The 17,447-nt window shown below is 49.3% G+C and overlaps 6 protein-coding genes across 6 annotated transcripts; 4 read left to right on the top strand and 2 right to left on the bottom strand.

Annotated features, from left to right (window-relative positions):
- Window positions 1-1,085: 1,085 nt before the first annotated feature.
- FSST1_003515 (uncharacterized protein) lies at window positions 1,086-3,502 on the top strand (the record flags this gene model as incomplete). The annotated part of the gene is made up of 3 exons (XM_083229601.1): window positions 1,086-1,602; window positions 1,773-1,996; window positions 2,048-3,502. 3 exons carry the CDS (start codon window positions 1,086-1,088, stop codon window positions 3,500-3,502), a joined length of 2,196 nt encoding a protein of 731 aa, XP_083086945.1.
- A 1,864-nt stretch (window positions 3,503-5,366) lies between these two features.
- Window positions 5,367-6,599, top strand: FSST1_003514 (SSH4 family protein; the record flags this gene model as incomplete). Its single annotated transcript, XM_083229600.1, has 1 exon — window positions 5,367-6,599. One exon carries the CDS (start codon window positions 5,367-5,369, stop codon window positions 6,597-6,599), a length of 1,233 nt encoding a protein of 410 aa, XP_083086944.1.
- Window positions 6,600-7,128: 529 nt separating this feature from the next.
- Window positions 7,129-8,607, top strand: FSST1_003513 (uncharacterized protein; the record flags this gene model as incomplete). The annotated part of the gene is made up of 3 exons (XM_083229599.1): window positions 7,129-7,190; window positions 7,248-7,296; window positions 7,351-8,607. 3 exons carry the CDS (start codon window positions 7,129-7,131, stop codon window positions 8,605-8,607), a joined length of 1,368 nt encoding a protein of 455 aa, XP_083086943.1.
- A 276-nt stretch (window positions 8,608-8,883) lies between these two features.
- FSST1_003512 (P-loop containing nucleoside triphosphate hydrolase protein) lies at window positions 8,884-12,777 on the top strand (the record flags this gene model as incomplete). The annotated part of the gene is made up of 4 exons (XM_083229598.1): window positions 8,884-8,886; window positions 9,132-9,617; window positions 9,673-11,379; window positions 11,428-12,777. The coding sequence occupies 4 exons, from the start codon at window positions 8,884-8,886 to the stop codon at window positions 12,775-12,777; spliced, it is 3,546 nt and encodes a 1,181-aa protein (XP_083086942.1).
- Window positions 12,778-13,211: 434 nt separating this feature from the next.
- Window positions 13,212-15,156, bottom strand: FSST1_003511 (uncharacterized protein; the record flags this gene model as incomplete). Its single annotated transcript, XM_083229597.1, has 2 exons — window positions 13,212-14,840; window positions 14,896-15,156. 2 exons carry the CDS (start codon window positions 15,154-15,156, stop codon window positions 13,212-13,214), a joined length of 1,890 nt encoding a protein of 629 aa, XP_083086941.1.
- A 318-nt stretch (window positions 15,157-15,474) lies between these two features.
- Window positions 15,475-17,442, bottom strand: FSST1_003510 (mRNA-binding ribosome synthesis protein NOP7; the record flags this gene model as incomplete). Its single annotated transcript, XM_083229596.1, has 1 exon — window positions 15,475-17,442. One exon carries the CDS (start codon window positions 17,440-17,442, stop codon window positions 15,475-15,477), a length of 1,968 nt encoding a protein of 655 aa, XP_083086940.1.
- Between the last annotated feature and the right edge of the window lie 5 nt (window positions 17,443-17,447).

Raw genomic sequence — 17,447 nt, 5'->3', positions numbered from 1 at the left:
AAGTATTGTAGATACTTACGTCGCCTGGGTCATGCAACTGGCTAAGAAGCTGGCATTTGCGTATTCGCGTATTCAAACACGTCTACGCATTAACTTGGGTGTACCATTCGGCTCCGATGTGGGTCACATCCGAGCATTATCTCCGTATCGACACTCAAGTGCTTTGCTGGCAGCTTGCATTACGTCACTGGCAATCCAGGATTTGCCAGTTGTATGGATATAACTGAACAAAGCAGGTCCTCCGAAGTGATACTGCGTCAAGCACAGTATATGGTATGGAGTAATCATGGCTGTTGTTGACGATTGATAATGGAAGAGCTGAGCCACAGCAGACGAAACTTGATTGTGGTTCCTGTCGATCTTTGCTTCATTGGGTTAATGAGCTCCCGATGTGATCATGCCAAGCCTCAGCCGGCACCTGAAATCCGAGAAAGATGGGGATCACAATGATAAGCTTGTTGTTAGAAGTGTGTCCCCAGTAGTCTGTTTGCTGGACCACCTCGTGGAATATGGAGCTTTGACGATAGGCGCTGAGTCTCTTTGATGGTCTTTGTCACAGATTCAGAGGTTTGTGTAGGCGTGCATCACTCTTGGAATGTCAAAGAATAGGAGAGTGAAGTGGATAGAATCGTCAAGACCTGTTTAGTTTAACAAGGGAGATCAGTTTGATGGCAAACGCTAGATGCAAACACAGTCTGTGAGGCTGCACCGCCTCACTTTGCCTCTGACATCCTCTCATACAGCCAATCATGAGTTCCCCTAGCGGGCTGCCTCTGCTGTTTGACGACATGATATCCATCTGACTGCCGGTCTGGGCAGCTCCAGCCACTCGCCAACTACAGTGAATAAGTTATTATTCTCCACTGACGCCACTGATCCACTGAACAAACAGCGTCATCCCAGCCTAGGAAACTTGGCTACCTTTCCGACTTAAAGCCAAGGCCTTGGCTCCCGCTTTCTCTGCACCCTTCTCACTTACACACTTCGACCACACTCTTCCAAGCTCAACAAAGACGACTATCTTCACTCGATAGTTAAACACTTGCCTACGACTCATACTCTCAGAGTAACAAAACACCTGTTCGATGAAGGAAGCCTCCTCTGAACCACCCAATATAGATGGCAGTCGCTCTGGTGCACAACTCGCAGCGCCCACTGTTCAGGGCTTGAATGAGCAACCTCGACTCGGAGACTTTGACGAAAAGAAGACCCAGTCCGATAAACAAAATGGAAGCAAGATCCCCTCTGCTGGCGATGCCTCATCTCCTGCTGCAGGTTCGGGGTCTGTCCTAGAAACTCCCAGCAAGGCCGAAGAGCCTGCACAAGGAGAAACCTCAAGAACAACTAGCAAAAATGCTGGTTTTATTGCTCAGCTGAAGCGTAGTGTTAGAATCGTTATCACTTACAGCTGGCTCAATGTTTTCATGGTATTTGTCCCTGTGGGCATTGCCGTTTCCCAGATTCATGGCGCCCCTGCAGGTCTTGTTTTTGGTATGAATGCAATTGCAATCATTCCTCTTGCTGGGCTCTTGGCATTCGCTACAGAATCTGTTGCTCTCAAGATGGGAGATGCCCTTGGCGCGTTGTTGAATGTCACTTTTGGTAAGTCAACTCATAACCTACAACCCGCAACCCGCAACCCGCAACTCATCATATAACAACCCACCGCATTCATGACAACTACAACTCAAATCTGTTTTACATAGTTTGAAGTCTTTTATTCTATTTTTTATTCCTCTGTCATTTGAGTCGCTGCTGACGTAATCTTGCAGGCAACGCCGTGGAGTTGATCATCTTCATCCTCGCCCTCGTCAAGAATGAAATCAGAGTCGTACAATCAGCTCTATTAGGCAGCATTTTGGCGAACCTTCTTTTAATTCTGGGAATGAGCATGTTGCTGGGTGGTTTGCGATTCCGTGAACAGGTCTACAATAGTACTGTTACGCAGATGAGCGCTTGTTTACTCAGTTTGAGTGTTATCAGCTTAGTTCTACCGGTACGTACAACGAGCACTCTGCTAGCAGCTCACCACTAATATTGATGACAGACCGCGTTCCATGCATCTTTCAAAGATAATGATCTTGCTGATCGTCAGTCCTTGAAAATCAGCCGAGGAACTAGTGTGGTACTACTGCTGGTATATGTCATCTACCTCACATTCCAGCTTAAATCGCATGCATACATGTACGAATCTACACCCCAGCACATTATCGATGCTGAGTTGGCACCTGGACCTGCCGCCGGCTTTCTGGATTCATCAAGCTCTGATGACAGTTCATCCTCGAGTTCGGACTCATCTGATTCTGACTCATCTCATGGTACTATGAGAAAGAGAATGAAAAAGGTTCTCCGTAACAGACGACACCGAAGATCTAGCGCTGCTTCTGTCGACACCGCTGATACAAAGGGAACCCGATCGGCTTCATTTGCAACCAACAACACCACGCCTCAGGACGAAGTAACCGAGGCAAGAGCCTCACGTCATCGAGTTCCCCGTCTATCTTCTTATGAGGGAAGCGAGATTGCTGTCGATGATGATGACGATGAGGAAGAGGCAGAGCGCGCTCGCAGACGCCGACGTTATCGCCGACACAGACATCATAGAAGCAAAAAGGAGGCCCGCAAAGCTAAGAAGGAGCTCAAGAAGGCCCAAGCCCAGAGCAACCTCCCAGAGAGCATCCCTGAAAATAAGGGTGAGGGAGAGCCTCGTCGTGTGGACTTTGCGGTTCAGGATGACCTTGAAGCTGGTCCTTCAACAAATGCTGCCAAACGACCATTCCCCCTGAGAGGCATTTCTGTCAAAGCTCTGGCTCCCGTTTTCACCGAGAAGCCCTCGTTGGTTTCCGGCCCAGCTCCCCATGTCCGTTACGGCATTCGACGTACCAACTCCCTCCCCGATCGTTTACAGTTCCGAGCCCCCGGCGCAATGTTGCCGGCTCAAATTCCACCCTCATTGAATGCTCCCGGTGTTAGGGCCACTGACGAGCATGAGGAGGAAGAGGAACATCTTTCTCAACTTGCCGCTGTCGTCCTTCTTCTTGTATCCACGGCTCTAGTCGCAGTTTGTGCCGAGTTTCTTGTCGACTCAATCCAAGAGGTCGTTGAAACTTCTCACGTCAATCAGGTCGGTATCGGTCTGATCATTCTGCCTATTGTTGGTAACGCAGCTGAGCATGTCACTGCTATCAAGGTCGCCTACAAGAACAACATGGATCTCGCCATCGGTGTTGCGGTAGGAAGCTCTATCCAGATCGCCCTTCTCCTTACTCCATTTATGGTTCTGCTGGGTTGGTTTCTAGACAAGGAAATGACCTTGTACTTTACACTTTTCGAGACCGTGTGTCTCTTTGTTTCGGCTTTCATTGTCAACTTTCTCGTGTTGGACGGCAGAAGTAATTACCTTGAAGGTGCTCTGCTCTGTGCGGTTTACATCATTATTGCCGTTGTGGCCTTCTTTTATCCTGATGAACAGGATGCAAGTGTTTGGGGAGGAGGTACTTAGTTTATTATCCGCCAATAGTTATTAGTTGGTGAGAACAGATGGCGGCTATTTTTACCCATGTGGAATGTGGCATGAACATTGGCCGCTATGAGCATAAGAGATAAAACCAGTAGGCCACTTTAAGCCATTCAGATCAGACTTCTCATATATCGCATAAATGTTACATATTAAAAATCCACCAGCCGGATAGTATAAGACGGCATGCTGCTGATAGCTCTTCTTTTGATTGGCATTTGGTTGTATAAAGCCTGCGAAAGCGATTAGCAACGTGGAGTGCAAGGGATTAGGAAACTTTATATTAAGGGAAACTACTTAAAACTTTTTTAATTAATCTATGCAGATAGATTAATATAAAGAAAATATGAAAAAAGATGATGAAAAAAGATCCTTATCTATTATCAGATTATTCTCCCAGGAATTAGAAGCCGGGTTCCAGATAGACCATGTTCCATTTTCGTTTGCTCTAGTGTTCTCCTGCTGTGAAGTAGAGACAGATATGGCTAAAGTAGAGTTATCCATGGGTATTGTAGTAGCTGGATCTTGGTTTTGTGTTGCAAGACCTGTAGCAGTAGTGGTAAAAGTAGTAGGCGCCATGTTGTATGAATGGGTCTCATTGGTACTAGGTATAGTCCCAGTAGTCTGTGGCTGACTCTGAATGTTGGTCATGGGATTGAATAGAAGTTCCGTTCTGGGACGGGGGTTGACAGTTTGTGAACCAGTAGTGGGTGTTAAAGATTGTGTGTTGCTTTGAATTGTACTGTTGAAAGTTCGTGAACTGGGAGTAGGCGATGAAGCTGGCATGTTAGTCTGGTTTATGCTGTTGAGCACACAGTTGATCAACGGGTGGTTACTGATTATTTCGAGTTACTGCGTAAGTCGCTGGATAGTCTGTTCTTGCTCTAGGTGCTTCGCATACTTGCGGTATTCGTTTTGAGTATGTCTAGTGGGTAGCAGAAAAAATGGCCTCCTAAGTCTTAGAGTATAAAAATAAGTAGTCTAAGAACTATAGTCTAAGGATTATAAATTGACCTACTAATTTCATCTCTTATGCTCCTAGCGGTTGATTTTTCTAATACCCTGGGGGATGTCCCTAATGTCCGCACTGTTTGACTGTTAGTATTGAGGTTATGTTGAGAGTTTGGAGAAGATAACTTATGAAACGACAATTGCCTTCAAACTTGTCGATACCACCTTGTCCTTTATTACCACGTCCACCTTTGCCACCTCATCTGCCACGTCCAGAGCGTCCAGACTGTCCAGGCTGTCCATGTCCGCCATGTCCGCCATGTCCACTTTGGCCAAAGTACCTCTGTAGAGCTCTTCACCAGCGAGACTATTTTCTTGGCTCGTTCTGGCGCTAGGAGCATAAGAGACGAAATCAGTAGACCAGCTTATGCTACTTAGATCATACTTCTTAGGCTATTTATTTTTGTAACCTAAGGCTTAGAGGCCAATTTTTCCGGTACCCTCCAGGCCTACTCTGTAGTTCGAGGTTTCTTGCATCCTTGTGGTACGCAAGGGGCTGTGCAGGCACAAAGCGGCGTGGTGTTTGTCGACAATTAACGGCACAGCCACGAGTTGAAATTACATGATCTGAACAAAGGACCCAAGTGGTTTTAATACGTATTTTTCTTCGCTCTTCTCTGTTTCATCACTCTCACATTTAGACATACTGAGCTGATTCGCTGTTATTGTTTATAGTCGATGAAGGTACACATTTAAGCTTATAAGTGGTTGCATATGCCCACTTTTGAATCCCTGCTCGAATATCGTCATACTTAGCGGCCTTCCTAATTAACGACAGCTGCGGATACCTAATCTCAACATCATCCCCATCCCTCACAATCAAAAGATAATCAACGCCATGTGTTTCGGAAGTAAGAAAGAAGAGAACGATGAGCCAGCGCCCCGTCCGGTGCAGAGGCCAGCGTCATCTCAAAGCCAAGGCGATGTGAAGAAGAGCAAATACAACCCTCAGAACGACCCCAACCAATTCGCGGGAGAGTCTAGCTATTCAGCGCCTCCAGGACCGCCTCCTGATAGAAAACAGGCCTCAGACTTTGCGCCACCTCCAGGACCACCACCCGGTCAGTCTTCATCGCAGCAATACTCTGCTCCTCCTGGACCGCCGCCAAGTAAAGCGGGAGCACAGTACGATGCTCCCCGAGGACCTCCCCCAGGACATGTATCATCGTCACAACAATACGATGCTCCTCCGGGCCCTCCTCCAGGTCAAGGTGCGGCACCAGAATATGCGCCTCCTTCTGGGCCTCCACCCAAACATGACTGGGAGGTAGCAGTCCCAGATACATCACTATTTCCACCACCTCCTGCTATCTTTAGCGGCTACGACAGATCCCCTACAAGCAATGCTACCGAGGATGAGGCTAATGCCGGCGAGGATTGGTGTCTGTCGTATCCCATGACTGCTCCCATTCATCTGGATCACACTGGAAAGGCAGCTCTCCAGGCAAGTAACATTCGTCTCATGGAGCCAGTAGGCTTCAATGGTCAGCTCACCTGGTTACAGCCTGGACACTGGCAGGGCTGGACAAAGAAGAACTCGCCGGATCGTTGTATCATCGGTTACCCACCGCTCTACTCGGTCACTGAGCATGACCCTATACGTCTCGGCCAGCCAAGAACTATCTACTACGAAATCAAGCTGGCGCGTGACAGCCCCGAGGTATTCCTCGGTCTTGGTTTCACCGCTCTGCCGTATCCTTCATTCCGCATGCCAGGCTGGCACCGCGGCAGTTTAGCAGTCCATGGTGACGACGGACACAAGTACGTCAACGATCGTTGGGGTGGTCGCGACTTTACTCAGCCTTTTCAACGTGGTGACACTTACGGTATCGGCATGACTCTACGGCCCATCGGTGGACCGAAGCCGCAGGTTGATATCTTCTTTACCCGCAACGGTACCATGACGGGTGGATGGGCGCTTCATGAGGAGACTGATGCTGAGCAAGATTTGCCTGTCACAGGCCTAGAAGGATTCCACGACTTGAGCTGTGCTATCGGAACATATGACGGTGTCAAGTTTGATGCTATGTTCGAGCCATCCAAGTGGATGTATAACCCTTATCAGGTGTAGTGGCTTGATGTTGGGTTAGTTGTGCCGATTTGAACTGACGGAACTTTGCGATTTGTCGTATATCATAGTAATATGGGATTTACGTAATTTGGAAATAATAAATCAAGACACAAGTCTATTGATATATCGTATAAAACTTGCTTCTAGGTACAAACGTCTGCCAAACCATAATTTCCGTGTTATTTATGTGGACGCATGTGCGTCGTATTGCAACGGTTGTCAATGAATGTTTATTTAATGATGGCAAAGTATTATGTGTCCACCGCAAACACAAGTCAGAACTGATTGATAGAAACAAAGAGACAGGATTCACAACCCCGCAGCCCTATAGGAAACAATATGTTAACCAAGTTACAAAATTGGAATAAATTAACACATCTGCCATCAAGGTGTAGGTTACGTACGCATGCATCTAACGGGACAGCCACCCCCATATTTACAACCCCACCATAGAGCTGCGCGACCAGCAATCGCGACTTAGTGGATTCAACATCATCGCATATCATCATTACTTGCGCATCATAAAATCATGGAGGTTGATAGTGATAACGGACCCCTCAGCCAATTCGCCGCCGGTGCGACTGTCGAGAAGTAAGCCTTTTATCCTTCTGTATCTATCCGAAAGCGAATATCTGACCATAATAATAGGGATGTCTGGCCTTCGGTGCGCAGTGACATAATTACCAGACTTGACAAGGTATTCCACATTACCTGCGACTCGGTAGACCCATGAACTAATCGATCGCTTCAGATCGCACATAACGACTTCGCGATACCCAACCTACCACCGCCGCCTCCAGCGTACCATCCTGTTCTAGAATCGCGCAAGTCTCCGCCGCCCTCATCACCCCAAGCCGAATCTTCCCAGGAAACAAAGAAGGACGCTTCGACGACCGAGTCGCTTCCTGCCACACAACGTATCGAGGGCGCATTACCAAAGCAGTTGGCAGACATGCTCATCGACATTACGAAACACCTCGAGACTTTCGAGACCGACCCCCCCCACACTATTCAACGACTCGCCGAACTGATTCTACGGCCTAAAGCGCATTATAAGGCGGTTGCACCTTATCTACACGCTGTCGACCGTGTAGTGCAAGTGACGTCAAGCACAAGCACATATCCTCTGCCTCCGCCTATTCCTGACATGTCCTCGATGCATCTGAATGGTGAAGATCCAAAAAACCCTGCAGTATCAGTCGCATGGAGCAACCCAACAACGGCAGCGCTGGGCACAGATGAAGCGCTTGGAGGCGCATTGTTAACGCCAATCCCGTGGCTGACGAGACGGAGTCCCGAGAGTTCACAAGACACACCTGGGGCGCAAATTCACAGCGAGGGAACCGAGACCATCGAGGGTCCCAACGGCGTAGGTAGCATCGAGACCGTTTCTGTCAGTGTCAATGGTATTCACTCTACAGGACATGCGCGAGGAGTTACACAGGGAGAGCTCCTGCGCCAGGAACAACGTGCCGGTGTAGTGCCCGTGAGCCAGCTATCGCGAGCTCAAGAAGTCGCCCACGAAGGGGAGCGCATGACAATGGACGAGGAAGACGACGAAGAACCGCAAGAGGAGGAAGAGGAGATGCCTCATGCTAGAGGGCCTGAAGAGATTGGCATGAGCGACACCGGACCTCAATCTACGACGACAAGTTTTATGTCCGAAGGCGGCATGGGAACGCAAGGAATCGACGTGGAAGCAGCAGTTGGCAGGAAACACGACGATGATGAAGAGGTCAAGGATGATGTTGACGCCGATGGCGAAGCTGCAGGCGAAAGCGATGCCAAGAGCCCTAGCGCAGAGGGCGTTGGCACGAAACGTGAGGCAGAACAGGATCTTGAAGCCGACGCCAACAAGAAGGTGAAGGAGGAAAATGCTGAAGCTGAAGAAAACACCAACGGCGACGCCGTCGATGTTACGACTGGAGCGAAAAGCGAAGATAACAACGAAGAAACAGCGAAAAACACAAAGAAAGAAGACGATCCTGACAAGATGGATACGGAATAGTAGTTCGTCCGTGCCTGCAGAATTGTATAAGATTTACAAAGTAGAATCAGGGCTTGATGCGATACCGTTTATATTCTAACTCTAAATTATACAGAAGACAAATAGAATGTCTCATGATGATCATGATAAGATATGAGTGACCTATTAATGTGTACCTTAGTAGGCAACTTCTACCACCGTTTAGGTACGTCTCATTGTAGTGGGTGGCCTAAAAGGGTCTGTTGCTGCGGTGACAAGCGCCAAGTCCGTGTTGACTCTAGCTCGTGGATCCCAAACATGGTTCTTCTACGGTTGTACTATTTACCGTTTATGTCAAACAGCCTTGCCAGCCATAACTAACTATACTACGTACATGCAGGCAACCCCTCCATGATCTAGATACCCAAACAAACATTCGAGTTTGTCAAGTTCCAACGATACATACTTGATCAAGCGAATGTGCGGCAACTAAAACGCTCTCGAGGCATCCCCCGCAGCCTCTTCTCACCAATAGTTAAACGAAACGAAACGAAACCCACAAACAGTTGCCCATCGTGGCGTTCCAGCGTACGACACGCTCCGAGCGGGAGCAAAGCCGCATCGGAGTCGCTACAAGCACACGCCCCTCGAACGCTCGTCCAGGCGTGAGAGCTGGGTCAAGAGCACCACCACGACATGGCTCTTCAATCGCGACGCGCAATGGCGCGGCCTCACCAACTCCGTCTGTCGCTTCAGTCGCCACTGTTAACACCATCGGTACTAAACGCAAAGAACGTGATTTCGAGGCCGAAGCCAGCACCGAAGAGACAAACATCCAGGTCGTTGTTCGATGTCGAGGACGCAATGAACGCGAGGTTCGAGAGAATAGCAATGTCGTTGTGACAGCCGATTCTGTCAGGGGAAAGGTTGTCGAGTTGTCAATGGGTTCAAACGCTTTGAGCAATCGTTCCTACAACTTTGACCGCGTCTTCTCCCCAGCGGCCGATCAGTACATGGTTTTCGATGACACAGTGAAGCCTATTCTAGACGAGGTGGGTTCTTACCGATAAAGGGCCACTCGACTTGGTTACTGATCCATACTTTTAGATGCTCTCTGGATACAACTGCACAATCTTCGCATACGGACAAACAGGCACCGGCAAAACATATACCATGTCTGGTGACATGGCCGAAACCATGGGCATGCTCTCAGACGATGCCGGTATCATCCCTCGAGTGCTTCAGACCCTTTTCACCAAACTCGAACTCGAAAATGTCGAAAGCACTATCAAGTGCTCGTTTATCGAACTTTACAACGAAGAGCTCCGGGACCTGCTCGCCTCCGAGGATGGCGCCAAGCTCAAGATTTACGACGACACGTCACGACGAGGCCACGCCAGCACAATTGTTCAAGGCATGGAGGAGAAACACATCAAGGACGCCGCCGAGGGTGTCAAGGTGCTCCAGGAGGGCAGTTTGAAACGTCAGGTGGCGGCTACCAAGTGCAACGATCTCAGTTCTCGAAGTCACACAGTCTTTACTATCACAACATATGTCCGAAAGCCTAATGAGCACGGCGTTGAAGCTCTTGTTAGTGCTGGAAAGCTGAACCTTGTCGATTTGGCCGGAAGTGAGAACATTCAGAGATCCGGAGCTGAGAACAAACGCGCTACTGAAGCTGGTCTCATCAACAAGTCTCTCTTGACCCTTGGTCGAGTCATCAATGCTCTTGTAGACAAGGGCTCCCACATCCCCTACAGAGAATCAAAGTTGACTCGACTATTACAAGACTCTCTCGGAGGCCGAACCAAGACTTGCATAATTGCCACTATTTCACCAGCAAAGAGCAACTTGGAAGAGACAATTTCAACACTAGAGTATGCATTCAGGGCCAAGAACATCAAGAACAAGCCGCAGATGAACCCCATGATTGAAAAGAAGACATTACTCAAGGATTTTACCATGGAAATTGAAAGGCTGAAGAGTGAACTGATCGCTACCCGACAACGTAACGGTGTCTACCTTTCTAATGAGTCATACGAGGAGATGACGGCACAGAGCGAGTCCCGTCGCATTGTCAACGAAGAACAATCTGCTAAACTTGAAACCCTTGAAAAGAACCTGCGCAACAAGGTCCAAGAGCTCTTCAGCCTCCAATCAACGTTTTTGGGCCTCAAGAAGGATCATGAGGGTACGAGGGCCCAGTTGGACGATACCAAGGAGGTACTGGACCAGACAGAGATTGTTCTATCAGCAACACGACAGTCACTCTCTGAGGAGACCAAGATCAGAAAGGCACACCAAAAGACGGAACAGAAGCTTACCGAAGTTGGCGGAGAACTCATCGAGAAACTACACAAGACAGTTAATGATGTTGGTGGTCTTCATGCCAAGAACAGGCGAAAGTCGGATCTACAGTCTATGAACCGAAACACGTGGACCACATCCCAGAATCAAGTCGCTGATGTGACATCCATGGTCGAGCGCCGAATCGGGGAGTTCCAGGAGGAACAGCAAGAGCATATCGCCTCTGTGGGACAGCGTATGGGCAGCTTTGTCGACGAGGAGCTACGCAAGCTTTCGACTACACAAGCGTTCCTCGATGAGCACTTAAGTACCTTTTCCGAATCCAAGAAAGAATTGCTCGAATCTAAACAAAAGTCAAAGGATGATATGGATGGAGTTTTGGAAGAGATCAAAGTTGTTCGTGATACAGTTAAAGAGCGAATGGGAGAGAGCTTGCAGTCTATCTCTCACTCTGCCGAGAGAATAGCAGCGGATATGATGAACGAGATGACTGCTTTCCATGGACAGGTATGGTGTATCATTTTCTATTACAGAGCAATCACTAACGCGTTACAGCTCCACAACTCCTATAGTGAGCTTGGAAAAGATTTTAAGTCTGTTTTTGAAGAACTCGTGAAGCATATCACAGCCCAGCGAGTTGAATGCGACAACTTGAAGCAACAACTCCAATCCGCAACCAACACCATCGTCCTGCAGAACGCCACTATCTCTTCTCGAATTCAAGATGCCCTGACTGAAGAGCGCCGCCTAGCTGTGGACGATCGTCAGAATCTAATGACTCAGATTTCGACTCTCATCAACGCCCAGGCCGAGACCCAAGAGTCGCGTATCCAGGCCAAGGCTTCTGAAATCCAGAAAACCATCACTTCTACCAGCACCAACCTCGAGCAGGCCGTTGAATCATATGGCGAGGGCATGTCTTCTTGGGATCTCAAGGAAGGTGAAATGTTGGAGGAGGTCAAGAAGTCTCGGGACCAGCTCAAGACGAAGCTCCAGGATGACTGGACAGCCGCCGATGACCACAGCAGCTCTATTCAAGCTACTGCCAAGTCTGTCCATGCTGAGACCGTTCGTGCTGTCAATGAGCAGATCAAGGATCTCGACGTTCAGATGGAAGCTCTCGACGATTTTGTCACTCGTGCCAGAACTGAAAACGGTCACCACCACGAGGTTCATAACGAATCTGTCAAGGCTTTGTCCAACACCGTGGAGGAGTCCTTTGGAAATATTTCTGCTCATTTCAAGTCCACGTTCGACCGCGTCAAGAACCTTGGCGAGGAAATGGAGGTTGATCTCGGCGATCTTCAGGAAGGTCTGGAACCTATGAGGGATCAGCTCTGCCAGCCTCTTTCCAACCTACGTGAAGATATCACCGGCGCAGCTCTCCAGGAATACCAGCCCACTGGCGAAACCCCCGCAAAGGTCCAATATCACTACCCTACCGATCTTCCTCGCACAGAAGACCACGATCTCATCATTTCAAGCATTGACGAAGTCATCACACCAACAAGGAACAACGAGTCAACCGACAAGGACGCTACAGTTGTCTTTGCCGATCTCGACTCCTCCCCTCACAAGATGATGACTTCTCCAGTTCGCCCAGCAACTCGTATGTCCATGGTTAGCGCCTCTGAGCACATGGGTATGCCCTCTAGTCTTCGGGAGGTGAACCCCAATGTTCCAGGTAACGTCACAACGGGGTCCGTCAACTACAACCCTCGCGCCAGCATAATATCCATGCCTCCAGAGCGCACGATGCCTCTATTTAAGCGCCCTACGCGTGTGACTCGCAGCACGAAGAAGGTTGGTAGCAGGGACCCTATTATCTCAGAGGGCGGCGAGAACGTACTTCCGACGGCGCTCGAGGAGAGTTTGTCTAGGAGGAAGAGTCCTAGAATCAACTAGACGTGTCTGTCACGACGATACTTGTCTCTTGAGTTTTATATGCAAAGCGTGTTTCTAGATCGGAGTTTGGTGTTGTGCGAAGCATGGCCTTGATGGGTTAACATTCATTTCTGGTTCCTTTGTCAGGTTTTATTGTAGGGTTATTTGAGTACGTTGATACCCTTTTGAGTTTTAGACAATCAAAGCAACGACATTTACATGATTCTGAATATTTTTGCTGTTCGTGAACTTTATTTGCCGTCGTTAAAACAACCATTCGTTGTGTTAGATGCAAATTCCTTGACAAATTTAGGCGATATTCGATGTAACATCATCCTTTCCAAAGTGATATGTATAATTCCGACTTGCTTGGTTCAAGCAAGAAGCAGACTATGTTTTTCGTTACAAAAGTAGTACATTCAGAGTCATCTTTACGGAGACGGATCTTCTTCTTTCTAAAAAGGTAAATCGTCTTCCGCGTAACTCGCTTCCCGACTCGTTCCAGATCTGTCTCCCCAGAATTCCTTCCTCTTCCTCTGTCTCTTCATAGTATCTTCACCTCTCCATCCCCTTCCCGGTACGATAGGCTTTAGAAAGCCATCGACATGTACGCCGCCCACAACTTCTTCATCACTATCTTGCTCCTCTGTCTGTCCCTGGTGCACAAGCTCCATGTGTCGTCGCAAATTGTGCTTGCGATTGAAGCCGTTCGCTGCGCGGTCACATGAAGGGATCGGGCAGAATACCAGACCTCCTGCGGAACCAGAACGGGATCGTGTGGCAGATGGCGGTCCTGGGGACCGTGTTGAGCGACGGCTACCACTGTGGATTGAATCGGGGCTTCGGCTGGAATAAGCAAGAGAGGCTTGACGGGATACAACACGCCGTTGTACAAGGTCTGCACCATCGTCGCTTTCATCATCGGCATCAGAATCTGAATAGGATAGCTGGACAGGCTCCGGACGGTATTCGATAGAAGTGGTACCCTTGTCCTTTGTAGCAGCAACCTCATTCAATGTCCGAACTACCATGCCCTCTCCAAACAAATCGGCGCATCTTCGTGCCGTCCTCGCGATGACATCGCCAGAGAACCCTGCTAAGGCGGCTGCACCGAGTACATCGCTCCAGTCACGAAGACCCAATCTAGCCCGCTTGCGCTCCACGTTGGTTCCCGATGCTGAGTCGTCTCCTGTCTCAGTACCTTGAGACCTCGCGCGCTTAATAGATAAGGATCGTTCACGCTCAATAATCTCATCGCCCTTGCGGACCCATTCCTCAAAAGCTGCGTCCCTGTCTTCTGTTGTGATAGGCATCTTTCGGTGAGATTCGCGGGCGATACGCTGGGCCATTTCTTCCTTTGTTTCTCCATCGAGGCGAACGTGGATTTTTCGGGGACGTCCACGTCTACTGGTTTTCCCACCGCGAGCTGGTGAGGTGGATGGGGATGAGGTTATCTCGGGCGTAATCTTTCTGGGGCGGCCACGAGATTTCTTTTGTCCACTTTGACTGTGATTGTCTGATTCTTCCTCGGTTGAGGAGTCGGATACGTAATTCATACCCGCTTCCCGTGAATTTTGAAGAATTATCAGTGTATTATCGAGCTTTGAGAGGATGTGTCGAGTTGATGGTCGCAAAAGTGCATACGATGCTTCATCGTTGGTAGATTCTACCGGCTCATACGTCTTAGGGTTCTTCCGCTGGCGAGTTGGTTTAGCCTCGCCATCGTCAAGTACCATCTTTCCGGCGTCTTCTTCTGTATCTGGCTTGGCCGATGAGTCTCGCGATAAGACATTAGGCGTGCTGCCACCGCTCTCAATAGATTGCGGTAGAGAGTCTTCAATAGATGGCTTGGCCATCTTACTCTTCTTCCTGCGAAAGCGGCGTTTGGCGGTTCTCAGTATGGTGGCCGAAATTTCCTCTTCCAACTCAGTACTTGGCAATATCTCTTCCTGTCTGCGAAAGGTGAAGCGATCATCTTCGTCATGCTGTCCATCGACCAGCCGCTGGGTATACACATATTTGTGTTTAAGTGGCCATGCAGTCCATATCTTGGGCGGCGCCCAGACACCATCTTGGCCAGATTCCTACATTTTACCGTCAGTTTCATTTATATCTTAAGAATATTTTGGGGTTCCTTACTGTCTTGACGACCAAATTTTGGGCCGTTGCCTCGTTTTGACCTTGGCGCCTAAGAGCAAAAGCATCATATAGATGCACTGCAAGATTCTGATCTTGGACTTGTTTCATTGACTGCCATACCAGACGATCTTCTTCCGTTAAAGTGCGCCAGGTGGATTTGGGTCCTCTCCAGCGGTTTGGTCTGTGGGCGTGCAAGTCTTCAGAGGCAATAGATGCGATCTCATCGCTATCTAATTCCCAGGCGGTGGCACTAGATTCCATAATTATAAGATGCTAATGATGATAATGGGGAAGAAAAATTAATAAACGAGTTAGGTAATATTGTAGAAGGTCACATAATCAAATGGATATATTGGCCAGTTAAGTTGGTTTAGAAATGTGAGTTTGATGTCGAGTTCAAGTTTTTTTTAGAGATAAAAGTTGTAAAGGAAAAGTAAGTTATCCACCTCGCAGGCGCCGTTTATTCACAAACAACGTCAAGACAATCACACCCAACACTATTCGGATTTAGAACACTCAATAAATGCTTTTAAACGCGTATAACTAGAATCTATCGGAATGGTATAAAACAGCCTTACATTACGCCTTAGCCTTGCCCTTGTTCTTTTCCTTTTCAAACTTTCTCCTCTTTGCCCGCAGCTTCTGATCCTCGGCGCTCTTCTTGTTGTTGGTGTACACCATCTGCTCATACAGCTTTCTCTTCTTCTTGCTAAGCATACCCTTTGCACGATCGAGATCCTCAGCCTCCTCCTTGGCCTTCTTGGAAAGAGCCTTGCGGGCATCCTCCTTAGCCTTGGCCTTGGCGTTTGTGCTCTTGGCCTTGACAGCACCACCAGTAAGCTCAGCCTCGAGCTCGTCTTGCCGTTGCTCAGCGTCCTCTTCCTCCTCCTCCTCCTCATCCTCTTCTTGCTCGTCGGCAGAGAAACCGCCGAACTCATCATCCTCACCCTCTCCCTCATCAGAGTCAGCAACATCCATGCCCTCGGCGGTGTCGTCAACCTCATCCTCGCCGTCGCTCTGGGCCTCGATGGCCTCAGCCTCGGGCTCTTGCTCTTCCAGAGGAACAGTAGGGTCGTATGCGCCCTGGACGTTCCTCACGAAGGGGCTCAGATGGGGAGGAAGGGCAGCGCCAGGAGCGTACAGATGAGCCTCCTTCAGCTCGCCGTCATTAACACTGTCCCAAACCCATTGAGGCTGGACGTATGTTCGTCCAGGAACTCGTCGGTTGGCAGCAAGCTTCTGTGATGTCTGGTTGTCGTCACCGTCAGCCTCCTCATCGTCAGTAGCCTGAATAGGAGGTCGGTCAACGATCTGGTGAGTGATGTTGGGGTCAAGCTCGTTGGTGGTGAAAGCGCCATCGCCGAGAACGGCGTCCCAGCCAACACGCCTGCAGCCGAAAGACTTGAGGAGGAACTCGAGAGGTTGTCGTGGGGTTTCGCGAGAGAGATAGATGGTGATGTTGGAGAAGAGGCTGTTGGGGTTGGTTCCAGTGTTTGAAGGCTGGGGAAGAATATCACCACCGGGAGCAGCAGGCTCGAACTTGTCGATTGCGCCAGTCTGCTCCTCTCCCTCCACCTCGGTCGCACTCGTCGACTCGTCGTCGGCATTGCCCTTGATCTTCTTGATGACCTTGTTGACGGCAGCTTGAACCTTGGGGTCGGGCTTGTGCTCAGAAGCCTCCAATGTCTTCTGCTCCTTCTCGTCAGCGCCAACCAGAGTCTTGCCCTCGAGGGTGAAAGCGCCGAGCTCAGCACCAGCCTCGTCCTTGGCCTGATCGAACTTGGGAGGGTACTTGAGGCCGAGAGAGGTGTAAAGTCGGAAGTTGACGAAGCCGAGCAGGGTCATGTAGAACTCAATGAAAGTGCCCATGATGCGGAAGTCGACATCGCCAACAACGCGCTGGTTGAACTTGTAAGGCACGAGCCAAAGAACCTCCTCGCCCTGGATGTTTGCCTGGTAGTAGATACCCTTAATGGAGAGGAAAGACTTGGTGACGCTCTTGGACACAATAAGATAGTGCTGGAACTCGAGGCAGAGGCGCTCGCAACGGGCGATCATCTTAGCAGGGACTGAGCTTGTTGAAGGCAGATTGGCGAAGAGGAAGAGCATTGACAGACAGTCATCGAGATCGCGGATAGCATCGATGAAGGTAGGATAGCGCTCGCGGATGACATGATCAAGAGTGTAACGAGGCTTTCCAGTCTTCTCAGGGCGCGCAGCGTTACCCTCGAGACGAGCGGCATCAGTGACATCTCCTCGACCGAGCGCACGAGATATCTTCTTCTCGAGAACCTTCTGGTCGCGGAACTTCTGAAGCAGAGGCTCATGGAGCAGGTACTGGATGTCCTTGGTGTAGTAAAAGGTGGTCGAGCTGGTAGATGACTTGGAAACCTTCTTTCTGCTTCGGGGCTCGCGAGGGTAGATTCCCTTCCAAATGCATAGCTTTCGGAAGTCGGGAAGGCTAATCTGTAGTTTCCGAATCGCCTGGTTTCGGGTAACGTAGTTCTTGGAGGCACCGGCCTGACCCTTCTTCTTTATCCGAGGCATTGTTG

Source organism: Fusarium sambucinum, chromosome I, assembly GCF_050947815.1.
Source record: "Fusarium sambucinum isolate potato_lamoka chromosome I, whole genome shotgun sequence".
Classification (NCBI taxonomy): domain Eukaryota; kingdom Fungi; phylum Ascomycota; class Sordariomycetes; order Hypocreales; family Nectriaceae; genus Fusarium; species Fusarium sambucinum.
The sequence above is the reverse complement of the archived record's forward strand: the minus strand, read 5'-3'. Positions and strand labels throughout refer to the sequence as shown.